This window comes from Bos grunniens, chromosome 11 (assembly GCF_055505025.1).
Source record: "Bos grunniens cultivar Pamir isolate PY7600 chromosome 11, Bosgru_T2T1.0, whole genome shotgun sequence".
NCBI lineage: Eukaryota > Metazoa > Chordata > Mammalia > Artiodactyla > Bovidae > Bos > Bos grunniens.
The window spans coordinates 34,475,805-34,498,554 of NC_141175.1; the positions used below are offsets into that span (position 1 = coordinate 34,475,805).

General features: G+C 56.1%; 2 protein-coding genes across 5 annotated transcripts in view; one reads left to right on the forward strand and one right to left on the reverse strand.

Annotated features, from left to right (window-relative positions):
* The first annotated feature begins 915 nt into the window (after nt 1–915).
* GAREM2 (GRB2 associated regulator of MAPK1 subtype 2) lies at nt 916–18,084 on the forward strand. Of its 4 annotated transcripts, XM_086325927.1 has the most exons (7): nt 917–1,161; nt 4,111–4,251; nt 11,995–12,125; nt 13,045–14,091; nt 15,026–15,189; nt 15,700–15,784; nt 16,532–18,084. In XM_086325927.1, exons 1-7 carry the CDS (start codon nt 1,050–1,052, stop codon nt 16,718–16,720), a joined length of 1,869 nt encoding a protein of 622 aa, XP_086182053.1. In that variant the 5' UTR covers nt 917–1,049; the 3' UTR covers nt 16,721–18,084. The 4 variants fall into 4 exon arrangements, with proteins under 4 accessions (XP_086182054.1, XP_086182055.1, XP_086182053.1 ...); XM_086325928.1 differs by lacking the exon at nt 15,026–15,189 and having other exon boundaries at nt 916–1,161; XM_086325926.1 differs by having other exon boundaries at nt 930–1,161; nt 15,700–18,084.
* A 1,866-nt stretch (nt 18,085–19,950) lies between these two features.
* HADHA (hydroxyacyl-CoA dehydrogenase trifunctional multienzyme complex subunit alpha) overlaps nt 19,951–22,750 on the reverse strand; it is a 42,311-nt gene continuing 39,511 nt past the window's right edge. The window contains exons 17-20 of the mRNA XM_086325930.1: nt 22,206–22,401; nt 21,399–21,513; nt 20,573–20,718; nt 19,951–20,485 (exon numbers count right to left, since the gene is read on the reverse strand). Of these exons, the coding sequence (XP_086182056.1) occupies nt 20,340–20,485; nt 20,573–20,718; nt 21,399–21,513; nt 22,206–22,401 (603 nt within the window). The 3' untranslated portion in view covers nt 19,951–20,339. The remainder of the gene's footprint in view (nt 20,486–20,572; nt 20,719–21,398; nt 21,514–22,205; nt 22,402–22,750) is intronic.

Genomic DNA, 22,750 nt, shown 5'->3' on the forward strand with positions numbered 1-22,750 from the left:
GCTCTTTGGTGAGGGCAGAGGGGTGGTATTAGGCTTAGGTGACTACCTGGGAAGGCAGTGGGACTTGTAGTCAAGTGAAAGTGAAAGTTGCTCAGTCTTGTCCGACTCTTTGTGACCCCATAGACTATACAGTCCATGGAATTCTCCAGGCCAGAATACTGGAGTGGGTAGCCTTTCCTTTCTCCAAAGGATCTTCCCAACCCAGGGATTGAATCCAGGTCTCCCCCATTGCAGGTGGATTCTTTACCAGCTGAGTCATAAGGGAAGCCCAAGAATACTGGAGTGGGTATCCTATCCCTTCTCCAGTGGATCTTCCCCACCCAGGAATCGAACCGGGGTCTCCTGGATTTCAGGTGGATTCTTTACCAACTGAGTTACCAGGGAAGCCACTTGTAGTCAAACCTGGCTTCAAATCGAGCGGCCACTTGACCTCTCTGAGTCTCAGTTTGCTCATCAGTAAAATGGAGTTAATAAGGCGGCCGTACCAGGATGTGTGAATCTGGAGGTGATAGGAGGCAGCAACCACCTTGGAGGTGATACGAGTCTGGGATCGCAGCGGCTGAACTATGGGCAGAAGATTTAGGAAGCGAAGCCAGGACCCGGAGCGGGACGGGAGGCGATTCCCGGAGGCCGGGGGGCACCTGCGGGCTCGGACTGGCTCTGCTCGTGGCAGGGAAGCGGGTATCCCAACACGCTGGCCGGGGAAGCAGAGCCCGACCCCGCAGATGCCGCTTCGCGTCCTCGATTACCCTCCGGGCGCCCGCCTGGGGTCGCCGGTCCCCGCCTGTCACCTGGACGCTCGGGGAGGGGGCGAGGGAACCCGGCGGGCGGGGAGGCGGGACTTGGAGGCCGGGAGGTGGGGCGAGGGGCGGGTGGCGGGGGCCCGCGCCCCGCGGGGAGGCCGGCCACGTGACGCCCGCAGCCCCGGGCCGGGCGGCCAGGCGGGGAGCGCCGCGGCGGCCCCAGGAGGTGGCGGCGGGCGCGGGAGCCCGGGCCGCACCGGACCGGTCGTCGGGGCCCCGGGACGGCGACCCTGGGGCTCCCATGCCATGGAGAAGCTGGCGGCCGGGCTGGCCGGCCTGCGCTGGAGCATGGGCGCCTTCCCGCTGGACCTCATCGTCAGCCGCTGCCGCTTGCCCACGCTCGCCTGCCTCGGGCCAGGTACCGGGGATGCTGGGGAGAGGGGCCGCGGGGGGCTCTCCCGGCAGGTGCCAGCGGGGCCGTGAGGATGCGGCCCCTGCCCTCCCGCTCCTCCGCCCGGACCTCGCTCTGTTCTCGGCGCGCCTCCCGGGAGACCCGGGGTCCAGAAAGCGAGGGGATGCCTCCTCCCGGGCCCCGCGGACGGGCACAGGGACAGAAACCTGGGACAGGGACTGGAGCCGGGCCCCGGAGAGAGCTCTCCGGCCTCGCTGGACCCCGGAGCCTGGCGGAGCCACCCAGCGCGCCCCGTCGGTGCACCCCCTTCTCTTGGCGCCCTCGGACCCCCGTCCAGGCCGCGCCCCCCTCCATCTCTTTGTCTCTGGCCTCTCACCTCGATCCTCCCGCATCCCTGGGCCTCGGACTCTTGTCTTCACACTGCCGCCGCCTCCCACCCCCACCCCAGCCCTCTTGGGACTCTTCTCGAACCCTCGTTTCGCGGCCGGGGGGTGGTGGGCAGCCTCCGCCCCCGCGGACTGGCAGGCCACCTCTGGGCCTGAAGGAGCGAGTTATCCCTCCGGGCGCGCCCCCAAGCCCCCCACCCCCGGCCCTTCCCACGTCTTGCTCCACTTCTCCTTGGGGCCCCGGGGGGCCAGGTTGCTCTGCTGATGTTTGGGGGGCCGAGAGGGGTGCCCGGAGGCTGCCCAGAGCAAGGGGACCGTTTCAGGAAAAGGGGGCCGCTTGGCTGGGGGAGGGGCGGGAGCCGGGGCTGGCAGCCAGGCCGGGGGTTTTGTGTGTGAGAAGAATAGGGGTTTGGCCCGCGTTGGCACACTCGCTTCCCTGAATGCTAATGCGGCCCGCGGCTTCAGGCTCGTCTCCTCTCCGCTGGGGCCAGCAGCCTCTCCGCCGACCCGCGGCGGCCCGGAGCGGGTACAGCGAGTGTCAGCGTGTCCAGGAGCGGGCTCCGTGAAGCATCTATGCCTGGGCCGTCGGGTAGGGGTGCCTGGCGGTCCGGTGTCTTGTCGCCCATCATCAGCGTGTGATGCCGATGTCAACAGCAAAGCCGTGTGTGTGTCTGGGTGTGAATGGAATATGCTGGTCCTAGGTCGTGCCTGGCCACTTTCCCATGCATCCTAGTTGGCATCTTTCCCTCCTGGGGGTCTCTTTTGAGGACAGGCAAGCCTCCTTTGGGCTCCCCTGACCTCTGGCCCGTTGTCTTGTCTCCTGCTGTGCACCCGTTACAATGGTCAGTTTATTGTCCTCCTACTGGGCTGCGGGCTCTTTGAGGTAGGGCATCCTGCCTAACAAAGATTATGGAAGGATTGAATGAATGAATGAAAGCATGAGCAACTGGTGTAATGGCCCAGCCATCTGTCTGTGACAGTGGTGGCTATGGCTGTGGTCACCTTTTGTTATCAAAATTGTGAGTTGTGAATACGTGATCAAAAGTATGTCTTGGCCCGTGCATTAGTGTGACTGTGAGACTGAGTTGCGTCATAGGGGTGACAAGCCCCTATCGCTGTGATCCAGGTGGCTGTGCTGACTCCACTGTTGGTGACCTTGATCCATGGTTGGAGTGTGTCCTGTGTGGCTGTGGCCTGCATCCCTTGGAAAGGCAGGCGGGGGCTTAAGAGAGCTCTAAGAGGAGGTTACGGAGTAGGAGAACTTTCTCTGCTCCAGGTGAGGAGTTGAGGAGAAAGCCCCACACTCCCAACCAGATATACACATATACGTGGTGAGAGCCAGGCCCTCCCTGAAGGTCCTGAACACATCTCCGCCCCCCCACTCCTCTCCCCCCATCAAATGCACACACTTCAGGGAGTCCCCAGCCATCAGAGTAAACCATTTCCCATTTGGTTGGGTGGCAGAAATTTATTAAGTTGTGTTGGAGGGAGCGTCCCCCACCCCCACCCTACCCACCAGCTGCATCCAGGAAACGGCTCCAAGGCCTCCTGGAAGCTGGGCCAGCCTCCTGCTCTCCTGGAAACTGTTGCTGGGGTTGGAGCCTCTGGGGCCCCGGCCCCTCCTAACACCTTTGCCCCAGTGCAGCTTCCCCCAGGACTATCCTCCTCCGCTTCTAAATCCACCCCCACCCCCGCCCTGCTCTGGCCTTCATCACTGTGTCCCACAAACTGGGAGGTGAAGGGCTCTGAGAAGGAATGCCAAGAAGCAGCTTCTCTGAGGTGGGGCCAGAGGGTATCTGAGACCCCAAAGGTTCCCTCTCCTTTGGGGTCCCTTGGATGAAGGAGCCTGTCTGTGGCAGTGGGAGAGAAGGAAGGGGCTGCCCAAGGGAGCCGTGAATCAGCTCCTCTAAGCCCCGCCATTCTCCTGACCCAAGTGACCCACAGCTCTGGACTCCACAACGGACGACCCCTTCTTAGCCCTCTCTGGGCCCCCAACAAGGCGGGGGCCAGGAGCTGACTGGCCCAGGAGCTGATTCGCGGCTGAGAATTCTGCTGGTGTGAGTTGTGGTTCTGAGGTCCAGCCCAAGTGTCTGCTGCTCAGCACTGTCTCCCATCCTCCCTCCTGCCCCTCCCCCCCCCCAACTAGTTTGCTGCCCCTTCTGTGAGAGCTCAGACTGCCTCCATTCAGTGCCTCAAACTGGGCCCGCATCCTCTGTTCACATCTCTCCCCACCTCCTGCCCCCTGGGCCTCAGGGCTCCTGGAGGGAGGAGTCCCTGGCTCCAGCACACGGACTGGGACAGCAGGCAGTCCAGTCGAAGGATAAATGCAGGATGGAGGCAGCGTTGGTTTCTGAGGCCCCATCGGAAGCCTGAGCCCTGAGAGACGGGGCCTGATTCAGCCCCAAGCTCACAGGTGGCAGCCCCCATCCCTGGAGCATTGCTGGCCCGGACAGGGATCGTGGAGAGCTGTCCTCGGGCGGTGTCTCGGTGAGGAGGTCACCCTGTCTCTCTGCCCCTCCTGATGTTCTCTTTTCTCTCCTCCCTCCTCTGTCCGCCTGCCCCCTCCCAGGGGAGTATGCTGAGGGCGTCAGTGAGCGAGACATCCTGCTCATTCATTCCTGCCGCCAGTGGACCACGGTGACAGCCCACACCCTGGAGGAGGGCCACTACGTCATCGGGCCCAAGATTGACATCCCCCTGCAGTACCCAGGTGTGCCCAGGGACAGATGGCACAGAGCCAGTGGGGGCTGTAGGCAGGGGGATGGGTGCAGGAAGTCTTGGGCACTGGATGCTGGTGACTGGCTTTTCTTTAGAGCTGCAGGGATGAGCGAGGGCATGGCTGATGAGTGGGGGCGGGGCGGGGGTGGTGGTGACTAAAGTCAGGGTTAGAGTTAGGGTCCAGTGGTTTTCGTACTGGTCTGTGAAGCCCCGGGTTTCTGGTTGCAAACCTTTGATTCCCATTTTAAAGTAGATTTGAAACTAATGATTAAAAAAATCCACACCCTCATACCACTACAAGTCAAACCTTAAACCCCGACTAGAGACATTTGGTGTGTACCACAATCTGCCTCATTAACCCTTTTTGTACAGACCCTCAAAGAAAATATCTCCTGCCGGGATTCTTTCAGTATTGCGCAACCCAAAGACATAGAAACAAAGGGATGCCCAGGCTGATTATATGGCTGCATCTGCTAGCCTTAATCCTGTTTTTCCGATGCTTGTGTTAAATTTATTGTTTTCATTGATTGACTTTTTTTTTTAAAGTCTCCATTGAATTTGTTACAATATTGCTTATGTTTCATGTTTTGATTTTTTGGCACCAAGGCATGTGAGATCTAAGTTCCCCATCAGGGATCAAACCAATACCCCCTGCACTGGAAGGCAAAGTCTTAACCACTGTGCCACCAGGGAAGTCCCCATTGATTGACTCTTAAGTGAATGCTAAAATTTAAAAACTTTTAATAAAATTATGCTTGAGACCAGGGCTTCCCTGGTGGCTCAGTGGTAAAGAACCCAACTGCCAGTGTAGGAGACCTAGGAGACTTGAGTTCGGTCCCTGGGTCAGGAAGATCCCCTGGAGAAGGAAATGGCAACCCACTCCAGTACTCTTGCCTGGGAAACCCCATGGACAGAGGAGCTTGGGGGTGCAAAGAGTTGGACACAACTTAGCAATTAAACAACAATGAATATTTACTTTTATCTATTTTATATGTGATGCTGATGTCCTAAAGATTTTGTTTGAAGAAAGGATTCTGCTTCTAAAAAAAGAAGCCCTTTCATTTTACGCAGGATGGAACAGAGGCCTAGGAAGGGAAATGACTTGCCCAGGGTCACACGGAAGAGCAAGGGCTAGCACCCAGGCATCTCGATCTTTGGGCTGGTGCTGGCTGCCACATCAGGGATGCAGGGTTGTTGTTCCCTGAATGAGAAGGGTGCAACACTGGTCGCCGTCAGCCCAGAGATGCCACTATGCAAACCCAGGAGCCCACAGCTCCTGTGTATCAACATGTGCTGCTTTCCAGACACTGGGCAGAGCTTTGTCACCATCACAGCCTCACAGCAACCCTGTGAGGAAGTCTAACAGAGCTCCAGGAGTTAGGAGTTAGATCAGTTCTGTGTTTAACTGCTACCCACCCCGAAACAGGGCTTCCCTGGTGGCTCAGATAGTGAAGAATCCGCCTGCAATGTGGGAGACCTGGTTTCGATCCCTGGGTTGGGAAGATCCCCTGGAGAAGGGAATGGCAACCTACTCCAGTACTGTTGCCTGGAGAATTCCATGGACAGAAGAGCTTGGCGGCTACAGTCCATGGGGTTGCAAAGGGTCAAACATGACAGAGCGATTTTTACTTTCACCCTGCAACAAAGGTTGGAATCCTTGAAGCTGGGAAGGCTCCCAGCAGCTTCCTCACAGGTCTGCTGTTCCCCCTCTGGCCCTGCCTGGTTCTCCCCTGAGTCTGTGGGACAGGACCAAACCCTTTAGAGGGCTTCCGCTTTTTACAGCACCCCGTGAACTTGTTGTAGTTCCCACACCCCTGTAGTCCCCACACCCCATTTTGAAGATGAGGAAACTCAAGTATCTTTCTGACCTAGGGTTCTGTCCTGGGGCCCCTGGGAAGGCCTGCCCAAGCTAGAAACTTCCCAGCCTGGGTATTTGGCATTGGTCCAGGGAAAAGTCCCAGGTCATCTCATTGGGACAAAAAAGCAAAGACTGGGGGACTTCCCTGGTGCTCCAGTGGTTAAGACTCTGCCCTTCCACTGCAGTGGCCGCGGGTTCCATCCCTGGTCGGGGAATAAGACCCCGCTGCCAATAAAAACCAAACAAATCAGGGAAACCGAGATTCAGAGTCTCCTAGGGAACTGTGGGTCCACGGGGCTCCTGGCTCTTTCCCCCCATCACTTTGGGTGGCCTCTTGACTGTGTATGGTGGTGATCATGGGGTGACAGCTGGCTAGCCGAGGTTTCGCATCCCTGACCCATCTTTCCGGTGGGCTGCTTGCGCCCCGCCTGGTTGTGGGGCTGGGGTAGGGAGGCCGAAGCCCCCCTAGGAGGGGAAGGGGGAGGGGCCGCCGGCAGGTTTACGAGGAAGCTCTGAGTGCACAGCCCGACGCTGGTTCCTCCTAATGAATTAGTAATAGCGCGGGCGGGCTGGCGGGCGGGCGGGCGGGGGCGGAGGCTGCGGACCTCGGAGAGAGCCGCCGCGGTGGGCCGGGTGGGGTGGGGTAAGGAGCGGGGAGGAGCGCTCAGGGCGGTGCCTGGTCCCGAGTCGGGTAGGGGGCGCTGCTGGGGACCCGGGTCTCCAGGCCAAGGTTCACCCCCGGGGGAGGCAGGGAGACCGGCCTTCTCTGGGACCCCGCGGAGCACCGCGTGAGCCAAGTTGTATGCTTCCATTTTACCGATAGGAAAACTGAAGCCTATAGCGATTAAATAATTTGCTCAAGACCATACAGGTGGCAGGTGACACCAGGTCTGTCCGACTGTCAAGTCTGTGCATTTACCCACCATTCTTTAAGGAGCATCTGCTCTGGGTCAGGTGCTGGCAGGGAGCGGTGACAAACAAGACCCAGCTGGAAGGGACGGTCAGGACCGCGATTATGTGCTTTGGGAGTCTCGGGCAGGGAGGAGGGACAGGCCAGGGTGGGGCAGGTCCCTAGAGCCGCGGGGGTCGGGGGGGAAGACCTCTTGTCTCTTGTAGGGGGAAGGCAGGAGAGGAAGCTGCCCCCAGTGGGGCCGCAGAGGGAGGAGAAGGCTTCCAGGGGCCAAAGCATCACTCCCCAGAGGTCTTCTTTCCTTCCTCCCGGCAGTGATGACCGGTGCTGGGCTCAGGCTGCGGCGGAGGGGGTGGTGCTGGCTACCATGGTTACATTGATCTTCCCTGCCACATCCTCCCCCGGCTCTAGCCCTGACTTGGCTCCAGCTCTCCCCACAGCGGGCAGTGGGCATTTCTCCCTGCCTGGCTGGTTGGAATTGGTGGTGGGGGTGGGGGTGGTGGTAGTTGTGTGTGGATATGGGGGCGGCGACTGGATGAGGGAAGGGGGCCACTCTTGGATGGTGGCAGACCTGTGATTCCTGACCTGCTCGGTCCCCTCCCCAGGGTATCCCTGCTGCCCTCTAGGGCTGTGGCTCATCTGAGGCCTCTTTCCACCAGGGTCTCGGAGTAGTTGGAGCAGGGTGCGGGGTAGGGATGGGATGCATTCCCTCTGGCTTTCTCTGGGCATTTCCCCCTCTCTTGATTCTCCCTTTTCCTGCTTTTAGATGTTGACGCTGCAGGCGCTGCCCTGGGCTCTCTGCTCTGCACACCCTGCATTAGTACAGGTGTCTCTATCTGGGTTCTGGTTGGGCTTTGAACCCACCACAACCCCCATGTTGTATATACAATGCTGTGTGTGTTCCTGCTAGGAGTACACTGTGGGATTTCTCTGGGAAGGGGGTCCCCGATGGGTTGGGATCCTTTTTTCTTCCTTTTCCCTGAGCTATCTGGCCTGCCCCACAGCTGACACTGCCTCCTGTGGGCCGGTGATCTTCTATTACTTCTGACTACACTTCCCCAAGCCCTGCACCCACATGCTCACCTGCCTGCCCTAGGAGCACCACCTGCAGGGCCTCATTTGGCTTCCCCAGTTTGGCCCATGCTTCTGATAGCTTACGGTGCACGGTGTTGGATTCATGATCTCTGAAGAAGATTTAGCTTTGGAACTAGGGACCAGGCTTGATCACTCAAGAGCTTTTGTGTAGCAGAGTTTTATTAAAGTATGACAAGGGACAGAGAAAGCTTCTGACATAGACATCAGGAGTTATGTAAATTAGTTATTATAATAAATCAAAAGCATGTCTCAAGGTTGTAAAGCTCTTACTAGACCCACTCCCAGAATTTACATTTTAAGATAACAGGATTAGCCAGAAGGTTTTCAGGAAGGAGAAACTGTCCTCAAGCAGGATACATTGTTGTCATATAATCCTTCAGTTCAGTCAGTTCAGTCGTGTCTGACTCTTTGTGACCCCATGAATCCCAGCACGCCAGGCCTCCCTGTCCATCACCAACTCCTGGAATTCACTCAGACTCACTTCCATCGAGTCAGTGATGCCATCCAGCCATTTCATCCTCTGTCGTCCCCTTCTCCTCCTGCCCCGAATCCCTCCCACCATCAGAGTCTTTTCCAATGAGTCAACTCTTCGCACGAGGTGGCCAAAGTACTAGAGTTTCAGCTTCAGCATCATTCCTTCCAAAGAAATCCCAGGGCTGATCTCCTTCAGAATGGACTGGTTGGATCTCCTTGCAGTCCAAGGGACTCTCAAGAGTCTTCTCCAACACCACAGTTCAAAAGCATCCATTCTTCGGCGCTCAGCTTTCTTCACAGTCCAACTCTCACATCCATACATGACCACAGGAAAAACCATAGCCTTGACTAGATGGACTTTTGTTGCCAAAGTAATGTCTCTGCTTTTGAATATGCTATCTAGGTTGGTCATAACTTTCCTTCCAAGGAGTAAGCGTCTTTTAATTTCATGGCTGCAGTCACCATCTGCAGTGATTTTGGAGCCCCCAAAAATAAAGTCTGACACTGTTTCCACTGTTTTCCCATCTCTTTCCCATGAAGTGATGGGACCAGATGCCATGATCTTCGTTTTTGAATGTTGAGTTTTAAGCCAACTTTTTCACTCTCCACTTTCACCTTCAGCAAGAGGCTTTTTAGTTCCTCTTCACTTTCTGCCATAAGGGTGGTGTCATCTGCATATCTGAGGTTATTGATATTTCTCTCGGCAATCTTGATTCCGGGAAGAAGCTTGTGCTTCTTCCAGCCCAGCGTTTCTCATGATGTATTCTGCATATAAGTTAAATAAGCAGGGTGACAATATACAGCCTTGACGTCCTCCTTTTCCTATTTGGAACCAGTCTGTTGTTCCATGTCCAGTTCTAACTGTTGCTTCCTGACCTGTATATAGGTTTCTCAAGAGGCAGGTCAGGTGGTCTCTCTTTCAGAAGTTTCCACAGATTATTGTGATCCACACATTCAAAGGCTTTGGCATAGTCAATAAAGCAGAAATAGATGTTTTTCTGGAACTCTCTTGCTTTTTCGATGATCCAGCGGATGTTGGCAATTTGATCTCTGGTTCCTCTGCCTTTTCTAAAACCAGCTTGAACATCTGGAAGTTTACGGTTCACATACTGCTGAAGCCTGGCTTGGAGAATTTTGAGCATTACTTTACTAGCGTGTGAGATGAGTGCAATTGTGCAGTAGTTTGAGCATTCTTTGGCATTGCCTTTCTTTGGGATTGGAATGAAAACTGACCTTTTCCAGTCCTGTGGCCACTGCTGAGTTTTCCAAATTTGTTCCTTAGTACAGAGTTTAAACTGAGTTGTTTGTTGTGTAATCATCAGTTCTTAAAGGAAAGAACGTTTTATGTGACTAAGACTAAGGAATGTAGAAGAAAAAAATAAAAGTTTGTCCTTTTCTCCTCCTTGAGATCCCCAGATCCCTCTCTCCTTGGGGACCCCCAGATTTCTTATCAACCTGCGTAGGAATTGACTCTCTCACTCCCCACTGGTTCCTTCCAGGGTCCCAGTTTTGGTTAACAGCTCTGCTGTCTCCATTTCTGACCAGGCTGGTAGCTGCAACCCCTTCCTCCCTCGCCACTCGGCAGTCACCACAGTCTGATGAGGCTCTCTGCTGGAACCTGTACCCCTTGTTCTGTTTGTTTTTTGCTTTCCCCTCAGCTGATGCCCCTGCTCTTTTCCAGAACTCGTTACTGGGTTATTTACCTAAGTGTCCCTGTTATCTTTATAGAGTTCACCTTTGATCTTGGTCTTTCTTTGCTCAGAACACTTCAGTGGGTTTCATTCTTATGGAATAAAGTCCTACCATATGGCATTCAGAGCTCTTCATAGCCCAGTTGCTGTCTGCTCTACCCGTCATCACCCCCCTCAAATCCTACTCTCCAGGCACTCACCATGTTGGCAGGCAGTTTGCTTCTGTGACCATGTGTCTTGACTCATGCCGTTTCTTTTGTGTGGAATGTTCACTCTGTAAAATTCATTCTTATGATCCCCCCACATGGCCAGGCAGATTTCCCCCAACTTGGTGGTCTCCTCATCTTTTGTTGAGTCTGTTGTGGCCATCCTGCCATCCCGTCACACCCTGCTGTCACATACTGGATCTGGATTTGATATCTTGAGGGCAGATCATATCTTACCCACATCTGCCCCCCTCATTGGGCCTAGGCTAGTGTCTGGCACACAGTAGGTGCTCTATAAATGCTTGTGGAATGAATAAATGATAGGCAGCAACCACCAGAAACACTGCAGAAGTTAGAGTCATCTTGTCTTCTCTCAGCCTATACAAGACTCTCTTCCTCCTGTGTAAGGCCTAAAAAGAGGCCTGGTTCACAGCCTGTCTTTGTGCTCATGTAAGTGGGCACATGGGGCTTCCCAGGTGACTCAGTAGTAAAAAATCTGCTTGCTAATACAGGAGACACGGATTCCATCCCTGGGTCAGGCAGATCCCCTGGAGGAGGGTGTGGCCACCCACTCCAGTGTTCTTGCCTGGGAAATCCCATGGACAGAGGCACCTGGTGGGCTACAGTCCCTGGGGTTGCAGAAGAGGTGGGGACGACTTAGCAACTAAACAACAACAAGGTGGGCACATAAAAGGTACGTGGCCAGTGAGGTCAGTTAACACAGAGGGGTGTCAGCATTACAGATTAGCATCATTCTTTAAAGCCCATGTCTTCTGGGGGCTTCTGCTGAGCCAGTGGAAACACAGCCTTGGACTGCAGATCGGGAAGACCTCATCTGAGGGAGGCAGCTTGCTGGGCTCAGATCTGAGGCCTCTGGGACAGTGGCGCTGGATGTTGGACCACAGCAGGGTTTGGGAACAGATCAGGAGTCAGAGTGGCTCTCCTTGGGCCTCCAAAGCCTGGGGCTGGGCCCTGGTTTGCCCATTGCATCAGTGTGGGTTAGCAATCTAAAGCTAACACAGGAGGCCAGATTCAGACAGGGCCTGCAAACATCTGCTCCAGCTTCTTTAGATGAGGATTCAAAATCCCTGAGAGGGGAAGGGATTTGTCTGGGTCACAGCAAATCAGAGTTGGGCTGGGACCAAGCTAGGCATCAGCATCCCCACTGCCACACTAATGTTGGTGTCAAGTGTTTGGGTACCAGTTTGCCCTTGAGTTTCTCTAGGCAGACAGCTGCTGGCCTTGTCACACACCCACAAACTCTCCACTGGGTAAGGGCTGTGCTCTATGTGCTAGGAATACGTGCTCACCTCCCTGCTGAGTCTTGAACCAGCTGACCAGCTTCCACTAGTGCAAACCTGCCCTTCTGCCCACCTGAGTTCCAGAGGGACTGGCTGAGATGAGGGGCCAAAGATGTGGGGAACATGAGGCCTCTCAGGATGCAGGCTAGGCTTCCTAGCAAGCAGGCCCACCCTAACAGCCTGCGTTCTGTCCTTTGCAGGGAAGTTCAAGCTCCTGGAGCAGGCCCGGGATGTTCGGGAGCCAGTGAGGTACTTCAGCAGTGTGGAGGAGGTGGCCAGCGTCTTTCCTGATCGCATCTTTGTGATGGAAGCCATCACTTTCAGTGTCAAGGTCAGTCCTTTCTGCACTGGGCCTGGTGCCCCCAGGTTTCATTATTCTCAGGGGCAAGCCTGACTCTGGATGGAGGGTTCCCGCTAGGTTCTGTGAGGTAGAAGTGTCACAGTGTGGCTTCTGGCAGCCCCCTGAAAGTCTTTGGCTAGGTGTATGAACTTTCTGGAACTGGGCCCAAGAACTTCCTGCAAAAGGTGGGGAAGCAGGAAGTGTGTGTGGAGGTATGTGTGTGGAGGTTCATGCCTTGACTTGGAGATCTTTCAGGGCAGCCATCCTAGCATCTACTGGTGGAGGTGGTGGCTGTGGAGTGCAAACAGTCCCCCACTTAATGTACAGATAGCTCTTTACTATTTACAAACCCCTTTCTTATCCATCAATTCATTCCTCTTCAGAGTAGTCTTGTTGAATAGGTGGAGGATTATTATTGCCCAATTGTAAAAAAATGATACAAGCGTTGCTGTATGTTGAATATTTTCAAAGTATTTCAGTATATGTAAAGTCTACCTGGTGGCTCAGATGGTAATGAATCTGTCTGCAATGTGGGAGACCCAGTCCTATCCCTGGAGAAGGAAATGACAACCCACTCCAGTATTCTTGCCTGGGAAATCCCATGGACAGAGGAGCCTGGCAGGCTACAGTCCATGGAGTCACAGAGTCAGACATGGCTGAGCGATTAACACTTACTTTATAGTCTATTTAATCCTTACAGCAATTCTTACAGCAAATAAAATAATTACCTTTCCAAGAGGTAACTCTGAGGCTGCACCACCATGACCACGTGGCCTCTACAGAATGCAGGCCCTCAGTCCAGTGCTCTTGATCTTGGGAAAGCCCCAAAAGAAGGGTTGCCCTCCTGGGTCCCCGGACTGGCTTTCCCCCGCCTGGGGCTAAGGCCTCCCTCTGTTTCTGGGTTCCCCAGGTGGTGTCAGGGGAGTTCAGCGAGGATAGCGAGGTGTACAACTTCACGCTGCACGCGGGTGACGAGCTCACTCTCATGGGGCAGGCGGAGATCCTGTGTGCCAAGACCACTAAGGAGCGCTCGCGCTTCACGACCCTGCTGCGCAAGTTGGGCCGGGCCGGAGCGCTGGCCGGGGTGGGCGGCGGCGGCGGCCCGGGGGGCGCGGGGGCCGCGGGTGGCGGCGGGGGCGCCAGGCCCATCAAAGGCAAGATGCCCTGCCTCATCTGCATGAACCACCGCACCAACGAGAGCCTGAGCCTGCCCTTCCAGTGCCAGGGCCGCTTCAGCACGCGCAGCCCGCTGGAGCTGCAGATGCAGGAGGGCGAGCACACGGTGCGCGCCATTATCGAGCGCGTGCGGCTCCCGGTGAACGTGCTGGTGCCCAGCCGCCCACCCCGCAACCCCTACGACCTGCACCCGGTGCGGGAGGGCCACTGCTACAAGCTGGTCAGCATCATCTCCAAAACAGTGGTGCTGGGGCTGGCGCTGCGCCGCGAGGGACCGGCGCCGCTGCACTTCCTGCTGCTCACCAACACGCCGCGCTTCGCGTTGCCGCAGGGCCTCCTGGCCGGGGACCCGCGCGTCGAGCGCCTGGTGCGCGACAGCGCCTCCTACTGTCGCGAGCGCTTCGACCCGGACGAGTACTCGACCGCCGTGCGCGAGGCGCCCGCCGAGCTGGCCGACGACTGCGCCAGCCCGCGCCGCGCGCGCCTCTGCTTGCCCGCGCCCCCGCGCGCCCTCGTGCCCGCCCGCGCCCCCGGCCCCGGCCCACCAGGCGACGGCGACCAGGAGTACGTGATCCCCGACTGGGCCGGCGGGCCCGAGACCGCCGCGCCGCCCGCCGAGATCCCCTACGAGGAGCTGTGGACGCACCAGGCAGCCGAGGGCCTAGTCGAGGGCAGGACCCGGCCGCTCCCGGGGCCCGACCTCATCTCCTTCGGAGCCGCCGGGCCGCCCCGCCTGGAGCCCGAGGCGGCGCCGCCTCCCGTGCCTCCCAAATCCGAGGCGGTGAGTGGATGCGGTGGAGACGAAGAGGGTGGGAGGCCGGTCGCTGAGCTCTGTGGGCCCGGCCTTCCGGGGAGGTGGCCAGCCACGGGGCAGGGTTTGGGTTTGGAAAGCTCGTTCTCCTGGGCCCCTGCCTTGGCATCTCGGGCTCCAGCCCCCTAGGTGTGCGACAGAGGGTGGCCAGAGGTGGGGAGGGGGGAGAAAAAAAAGAGGAAAGAGACGCAGGCGCTTTTGTAGGAAGGGGTACCATGGCCTTGGGAGTTGTGGGACAAAGACCAGCAGGTCCCTAGCCGCATGGAGTATGGGATGAGCCTAGAACAGCGTTACCCAGAAGGTTTCACAGAACAAAGGCTCCATTAAGTTGTCTGGTGAAAAGAAGGGTCTAGGGTGAAGAAAGTTTAGAAAATACAGTCTGATTCCCAGCTCTCCCCATCCTCACTTTGGAGCCACAGAGTATCCGTTATAATAAAGGCTTCGAGAAGTCCTGCAGGTCAGAAACCCATTCATCTGGGTTTAACACAGAAGTTTCCAACAGAACTTGTCCACAGACTATATACAGCACCTATTAATATCCCATGGAGTCCACTTTGAGTGTTTGACCGATAAGAAAGGGATCCAGATGGCAGATACTTTTCCTTCCCTTCTTATTACACCTTTGTCTTCTTTCTCTCCTTTTCCTTGAGGAAGGAATATGTCTACTTGTTGTTTTGTCTACTTCTCTGTTTCTTCTTACATTCACGATGGATTTTGAAGGCCGCACGAGACAGTTGTGCGTGTTGTGGACTCTCGATGAGTCTGACAGGCTGGAGATGACGAGAAGGGGTGGGGTGGGTGGCTGAGTAGCAAGGCCGGCTTTTGGCAAAGTGGGTCAGTCGCAGGCACCCCCCTTGCCCAGCTGCCTGGAGGCGGGGGTGGCATCTTGGCCCTGTGCTTGCAGGTGAAGGAGGAGTGCCGCCTGCTCAACGCCCCTCCTGTGCCCCCGCGGGGTGGCAGTGGCCGGCTCTCGGGTAGCCCCCCAGTACCCCCACGCTTCCCTAAGCTGCAGCCCGTCCACTCCCCCAGCTCCAGCCTCTCCTACTACTCCTCTGGCCTCCAGGATGGGTGAGCCCCTCCCTTCCTTCTCTGGGTCCCGGGCCGCCTCAGGTGGATGGAAGCAGGGGAGAGGGCGGGGAAGGGAGCCAGTGTGAGGAAGAGGAAGACTGCAGACCCTGGGGTTTGGAGGGTGCATATTGCTGAGCCGAACCTGAGGGAGGGGCCCTTGGGGTCTGGGGCTTCCTGCCTCAGTTGGCTGATTACCTAAATGATGATGCCTGCATGGGAGTGTGGCTCTTTCCTTCCAGACTGAGATCTGCTGCAGGATGGAGTACTCCTTGCCGTTGAAAATTTTCTGTGTAGTTCAGTTTAGTTTTTCCTGGAGTGCAGGTTGCCGGAGGGAAGAATAGAGCAATCTCAGAGGGCCTCAGGCCTTGGGGGCTGGGAGATGGACGGGCCAGCATGGCTGGGATCTCTGTGACCCAGCGGGATGGTGGTTTGTGGTGGCACATGTGTGTGCCTGTCACGTTCCCCTCTTGCTCTGCTTACCCGTCTGTCTGTGTCTCTTTCTGTCTGCAGGGCGGGGTCCCGAAGTGGCAGTGGCTCGCCGTCACCCGATGCCTACTCCCTCTATTGCTACCCCTGCACCTGGGGAGACTGCAAGGTGGGCGAGTCCTCCAGCCGTCCACCCCCGGGCCCCCTGCCCTCGACCACGCAGCCCAGCCAGGCCTCCCGGGCCCTTGTGGAGCCCCTGAGTAGTCGAGCTTCCTCCCTCCTGGGGGCCGACACCCCCGCCAAGACCTACCACAGCTGCCCACCTCCATTCAAGCCCTCCCACCCCCAGAAACGCTTTGCTCCGTTTGGAGCTCTTAACCCCTTTTCCGGGCCTGCCTACCCCACGGGCCCTTCAGCAGCCTCTTCTGGGCCTGCAGTTCCCTCAGGTCCCCTGGCTACCTCCAGCCCCGCTTATTCCCCAGGCCTGGGCTCTCCAGGCCAGGCCTACTCGGCAGCTTCCGCCTCCTCCTGTCCCACCTCCTCGTCTTCCTCCTCTGAGTGGCAGGAACCCTCCCTGGAGCCCTTCGACCCCTTTGAGCTGGGCCGGGGCAGTTCTCCAGAGCCTGAGCTGCTGCGCTGTCAGGAGCCCAGAGCCGTGGGGGCACCTGGGCCTGGCCTCTCGCCACTTGGACCCCCCAAGGCCTTTGAGCCCGAAGGCTTGGTGTTGCGGCAGGGTCCCGCCCCACTGTCACCGGTGGCCCCGCAGGGCCCTGAGGCTGGTGGAGCGCGACTCCTTCTCACCCAGGGGCGCCTCGAAGGGCCTCCTGCCAGTCCCCGGGATGGGGCCACGGCTTGGGGAGGCCGAGAAGCCACCTCCTGGCAGCCCCCCGCTGACCTCTCTGCACTCTCCCTGGAGGAGGTCTCCCGAAGTCTGCGTTTCATCGGGCTCTCAGAGGACGTGGTCAGCTTCTTTGCCCGAGAGCGCATAGACGGCAGCATCTTCGTGCAGCTCAGTGAGGACATCCTGGCAGATGACTTCCGCCTGACCAAGCTGCAGGTCAAGAAGATCATGCAGTTCATCAAAGGCTGGCGGCCCAAGATCTGACCTTCCGGCTTGGGGCCGCTTGACTGGAATTTTGGCCCGGAAGCTCCCCCGGGGGGCCAGCCCTGGCTTTGCAGGGGGACAGCCCTCCCCGAGGTGGGGCCTGCCACCGGGAGAATCTCTGCCAGGACTGCAGCTGCTCAGCAGTCACAGAGAGTGAATCCAGGGGAGGCGTGCTGGAAAACGGCGTCGTCTCGGCCAGACGCCTGCATGCCTCTTGCCTCTGAGTGTGCAGAGTACGTGGGGGAGAGGCTGAAGGCACCAGCGAATAGGGTGCCCAGGGCTGTGATTCCCATGGGGCAGCCAGAAGCTGGCTTTTGTGGTGACCTAACAGCTCTCTCCGTCCTGCTGTGGAGCTCCCCTGACAGCTTGCACTCAGTCCACAGTCTGTAGGTGCAGGCCGGAGACGAGGGAAGACAACGGCCCACCACTGAAGCACAGATTCCCCAAGTGCCCGCTGTCCTCTGTGGACTCTGCTCCAAGCTGCCTCAGAGTTGGGAGGGCGAATTTCTGTATCTCTGGGATGCCCTCTTTACCCCCTGTCCCCCCCGCTCTACCATGTGCTGGGTCCCTGGCCCCAAACACAGGTGTATCGCGTACAAGCCTGAGCCGCCGTGCCGCAGAGCTCCACCTGTGGGCTCTGGTTCTTGGGTGATGCCTTTGGAAGGCCACAGCCCTGCCCTTGACCCACTTACCTGGTGAGGGAGGCATTTGCTCCCCATGTTTTCAGCGCTCTGGCCTCTGCCCCGATCTCATTGCATCTAGCCGTCCGTCCTGCCTGTTGGGTTCAGTCTGTGACGACTCTGTTTCTGTGGAAGGGCAGCTGCACCCTGATTCCAAGGTGGGTGGCCTTCAATCACTCCCACTGGTCTCCTGCCCCATCCCGTGACTCCTGCAAACACCTGGTGTCCTTCCCTGGCTGTCACTGGTGCAGGTGGCTTGGGAGAACCTACTTTTATCCTCCTGGAGCTGAGCCCTCCTACGCTTGTTCATCTGCATCTGAGCAGGTCTTTGTGCCCTGAATCCCGAGCATGGCCATCTGCTGGCACTCAGAGCAGGTTGGCTGTCATGTCCAACCACCCATCCCCCGAGCTCTTTGTCTCACTTACCAGAAGCACACTAATTCTCCTAATGTCAGGCCCAGGGGTGTCAGCCTTCTCATCTGCCTTATCTAGATATTTATTTCCTCTGTTTTTCTATCTTAAGAGTAGAGAAGCCGTGCCAGTGCTCATGCCCTGAGCAGGCTGTCTCAGCATGGAGGGAAGTCAGAGTAGAGCACAGAGACTGGGATGCTGAGACGTTGGGTTTCCTTGCCGACCACTTAGTGAGTCCTCGAGGGCTAGTGAAATAAATGCTAGACCACTGAAGAGTAGTGTGCGTGGAACTGTGTTCTTTCAGAAGGCCGTGGGGACCGACTGGCATGATGCCTGTGCCCTTGGGCAGGGGAGGAGCTTGGAAATGGTTACGCATATGGCCCACTTGTTCCTCAGAGGCAGCTGATAGAGCGGCCCTCGTTCCTTTTTGAAAACCCCTCACCTGTCCCAAAACTGTAAGAACCTTCAATTCCCATTAATGTTTCAGCATAATTTAACACACCTCCCTAGGTCTGCTGGGGCTTCCCTGGTAGCCAGCTGGTAGAAACCTGCCTGCAATGCAGGAGACCCTGGTTCAGTTCCTGGGTCTGGAAGATCCCCTGGAGAAAGGATAGGCTACCCATACTCCGGTATTGGGCTTCCCTCGTGGCTCAGATGGTAAAGAATCCACCTACAATGCAGGAGACCTGGGTTAGAAAGATCCCCTGGAGAAGGAAATGGATCCACTCCAGTATTCTTGCCTGGGAAATCCCATCGACAGAGGAGCCTGGCGGGCTACAGTCCATGGGGTCACAGAGTCGGACACGACTGAGCGACAGCACAGCAGTTAGGGCTGCTGGGTGGAAAGATCATACTTCAGAGCCCCATGCTCCTACCCAGGTTTAATTTCCTGTCTTGTCCAAACGCCTGCCTTGAGGCTGCTCAGACCCCTGCCCTGACACTGCCATTGGCCTTGGTGTAGAGGATCAGTTCTCTACCTTCTGTGGGTCACCTGAAAACTCCAACTCAGAGATGCCTTGGTGTTCAGAGTCTGGCTTCCTAGCAGCCAACTGTTGAGTGTTGAGCTGGGGCAGAGCTCCCCACTTGCTGGTCCCCACAGCAGAACTGGGACCGGGGGGGATACTGAAGTGCTCACAGCTGGAGCAGAGGTAGGAGGGATCGGTGACATCTCCAAGTCAGGATGGTGCAGCGTGATAGGACCTGAATTACAATTCTGTACATTCAGTGGATCCTTCTGCCAGACCCGAGAGGAGCCCCAGAGCTGTTTACCTGGACTGGGCACTGTTTCTGCCAGAATACAAGTGCAGGAACTTACTCTACCTGAGGGCAAGGGGCCGGGCAGAGTGAAGGTGTCAGTCGAGTGCAGGCAGTGGTAGGTATTTGGGCATTGTCTACCTTCTGTGCTCTGCGGCAGCTGAGATGTGCAGGATGCACTAACCAGAAAAGTGTTACCTCCTCTGCCTAGTGCAGAGGATGAGAGGATTGGATAGCATCACCGATTCAAAGGACATGAACTTGGACAAACTCCGGGAGACAGGGACAGGGAGGCCTGGCATGCTGCAGTCCATGGGGTCACAAAGAGTCGAACACGACTTAGCAACTGAACAACTGCCTAATTCCAACGTTCCATAAACATTCCGAGCACGCACAGGAATGAGTTATACCAAGAAAGGAACTGGGTAAAACTGTCCACCGAGGATATGCAGTTTGGGAAAAGGAGTCTCTCTCACACGCTGGCCCTCCATACCTCTCCTACTGTTTGGTTTAGCCAGGACTCTTCCCTGCTGTAAGCAGAAGCCCAGCCAAAGCTCTTACATGTGCATGCATGCATGCTAAGTCACTTCAGTTGTGTCCAACTCTTTGCGACACTATGGATTGTAGCCCACCAGGCTCCTCTGTTCCTGAGGATTCTCCAGGCAAGAATACTGGAGTGGGTTGCTGTGCCCTCCCTCCAGATCTTCCAGACCCAGGGATCAAAGGCCATTCTCCATCACTGCAACTTCTCTCTTAAGGTGCTGCTCCAAGCTCCCAACACATTCCTACCCCAGAGCACAGGGCTTTATTCCAGCTTACTCTTTGAAGGAAAGGGGGTTACACCAGAAGGGCAATGACAGAAAAGAAGGCAATGGGCAGTCAGACTGATGAACAGTTTGATTTTTATTGTTAAGTATCTGGCTGAGTGCAAACTTGTCCTCACCACCACTGGCCACCAGTGACCACCACTGGCCTCTCGGGAGGAGCAGGCAACAAGGATGGCTCCAGAAACACTGCCACCCTAGGGCTCGAGGCTTATAAATTGGTGCACACAGAGGGTTCCCCCTTCCAACAGGAAGTACAAACTACATCACAGCCAGACTTAGCTGGGAGGGAGAGATGTCCTAGCCAAAGGCACTTTAATCAAGGCACATAACCAATGCCAGAGTTCGTCTTCCTTCTGGTCACTCTGATAAATCTAGACGCCACTCTGTTGAGAAACAGTGCTGCCATGGTTGGCGTTAGTGGGTGAGTGGGCAGGGGACAGGGCCTGCTCATTGGTAGAACTTCTTGTTAGGGTTGTTGGCATGGTCCACAAGCAGCTGACACGGGGTGAACTGTTTTCCATAGGCAGCCTCGTACTTCCGGAGCCGGTCCACTATTTTCTGTGCCCCGTACAGATCCACAAAGTGGAAGGGCCCTGAATGCAGAAAGAGGATTTTGTTGAAGGAGAAGCAAAACAAGCTCTGGGGTGAAGTAAGCTACTTTTTTGACTTGCAAGACTGACCTCCAAGACATGGGGGGAAGCCAAGCCCAAAGACCGCACCGATGTCTCCCTCTGTGGGCGTGGCCAAAACCCCTTCCTGCAGGCACAGGATGGCTTCGTTCACAAACCTGGTCACTAGGCGGTACTGGATGTCTTCGTCTGAGGAGCTGCCAACAGGGAGAGACATTCAGGGAGAGGAAGAGTCAAAGGGGAGGATGTAGGGGCCCCAGCACGGAATGGGAGTGAGGGCTGGTGCTGCTGGAGCTCAGGTGTTAGTTGCTCAGTCATGTCTAACTCTCTGCGACCCCATGGACTGCCGGGCTCCTCTGTCCATGGGATTCTCCAGGCAAGAATACTGGAGCAGGTTGCCAATTCCTTCTCCGCTGGTGCTTGGGGCCAGCCCTAATGAACTTCTGCCTCTAGAGAAGGAGCCGACCTTGGAAAAGGACAGTAGAGAGCTGCCTGCCCTGATTAACTGGAAGTGAGCACCGAGCACAGGCCCTGCAGGGTAGACAGTATGTCCTGATATCAGCAGGTACTGACTACAGATGACAGTGAACGGTGTGCAGGTTGAGCAAGCCCAGGAGAACTTTCTAGTTGCTTTCTGGCACCCTCCATGGCTTATCCAGAGGCCTTCCCAAAGCTTGGCTGCAGTCCTTACCCTGATGTCTAGTAGAGAATGAGGTGGAATGTGGAAAGGCAGAAAGTGTTAAGAATTAGGAAATGTTTTCTCTGATCACATATGGTGATCATAAAAAAAAAAAAAAAAAGGACTGTGGAGGGTCCAAGAAGCTTTGGGCTGGTGAGGAACACACTTCCACACTGATAGCCCCTCAACTGAACTTACACGTCGGGCTGAGAAGGCATCTTCAGACTTGCCAAAATACTGTCCATGTCAGAATTCAAATTCTTATTCTTCACACCCTCCTGGTAGATGTAAAAGCCCTTCCCAGACTTGCGACCTAAAATAAGCAAGAAAAGGGAGAGTTATGATTTCTCAGAGCTCAGCACTGAGAATTCTCTTCTCTGCTAGTCTACTAGAAAGCCCTAGCCTCTCTTCCATACTCCTGAATTTGTAGATCTAGCCTACCCCAGAAATTAGTATTTGTCAGAAGAGTTGGCAGAGAAGGAAAAGAGAGCTTATATTTCTTGGAGCTTGAAATCCAGGTACCTGGGTGGGAAAGGCTGTGTGGGCGAGTGTTAATGTCCACGCCTGCAGTACCAGGCCCTTGGACGTCAGGTCCTGGTGTTGATTTTGTTGCTACTTTACCGAGAGAGAAAGCCACCTCTCTGGTGGGCCTCAATTACATACTCAGAGGTTTACTTTCTCCACACAGGTGGTCAGAGAACATGGAAAGCCTGGGTGCAGGGCTCCTGCAGTACCATGGGTGTAGTAGAGGCTGTGGGTGGGATGAAATGCCTGTCAATCTTGCATTGCATGGGCAATGGCAGAGCCTCAGGAGGCCAGAGTTCCGCCTTTTGTCCATAATCTACAGGCCCAGCCTAAGAAGAGGCTGTCATGAAATCATTTTTAAATTCCCTATGACAGGGGGCTCTGTTGAGAAAATACACTCTTCCACCCAGGCCTCTGCAGCTCTTGGGTCGCAGGGACCGTTACTCATGGTGCTAGTTCCATTTCTCTGAGGCTACTCACCCAGGAAGCCCTTGGATATCATCTGCTGCAGCATTTCCAGGCTTCCACCTGCAAACCGCTCCCCGAACTCTTTGCCGAGATTTTCTGCCACGTGTTTTGCGACATCCACACCAACTTCATCTACCAGTGTAGCGGCGCCCACAGGGAAGCCGAAGCTGGTGGTCAGGGAGTCCAGCTTCTTAGGGCCGACTCCTTCCTGGATGGGCAGCAAACCCAGGACCTCAGGGGAAGGCTGTCCCAGACTCCCCTAAGGGCACCCCGTGCTGCTCTCAGAATCAGCCTGGTGTAGCACCCACTTCTCTTCTGGGCACTGCCAGGTCAGACCCAGGACTGGGACTGATACACACAGGGAAGCACAAAGAGGCTGGAGAGCCCCAGGAGAAAGTGTGAACCTTTCCTAACCTATGGCATTCAAAGGAGGTCTAGACATGAACAAATTATTCATATCTTTCTTGTTTGCAATCCTGAATCTCAAGAATACCGAGATTCCATGCCAGATGTGGTAAGGTTCCCTACCCTGAGAGAGGAGACATCACCAGGGAGCA

Bases quoted from the DNA above. Each gene is read 5' to 3' on its own strand.
- GAREM2 (XM_086325926.1), top strand. From the start codon at position 1,050: ATGGAGAAGCTGGCGGCCGGGCTGGCCGGCCTGCGCTGGAGCATGGGC. The intron at 1,162-4,110 runs GTACCGGGGATG...GCCCCCTCCCAG, and splicing joins GCTCGCCTGCCTCGGGCCAG to GGGAGTATGCTGAGGGCGTC. The intron at 14,092-15,025 runs GTGAGTGGATGC...CTGTGCTTGCAG, and splicing joins TGCCTCCCAAATCCGAGGCG to GTGAAGGAGGAGTGCCGCCT.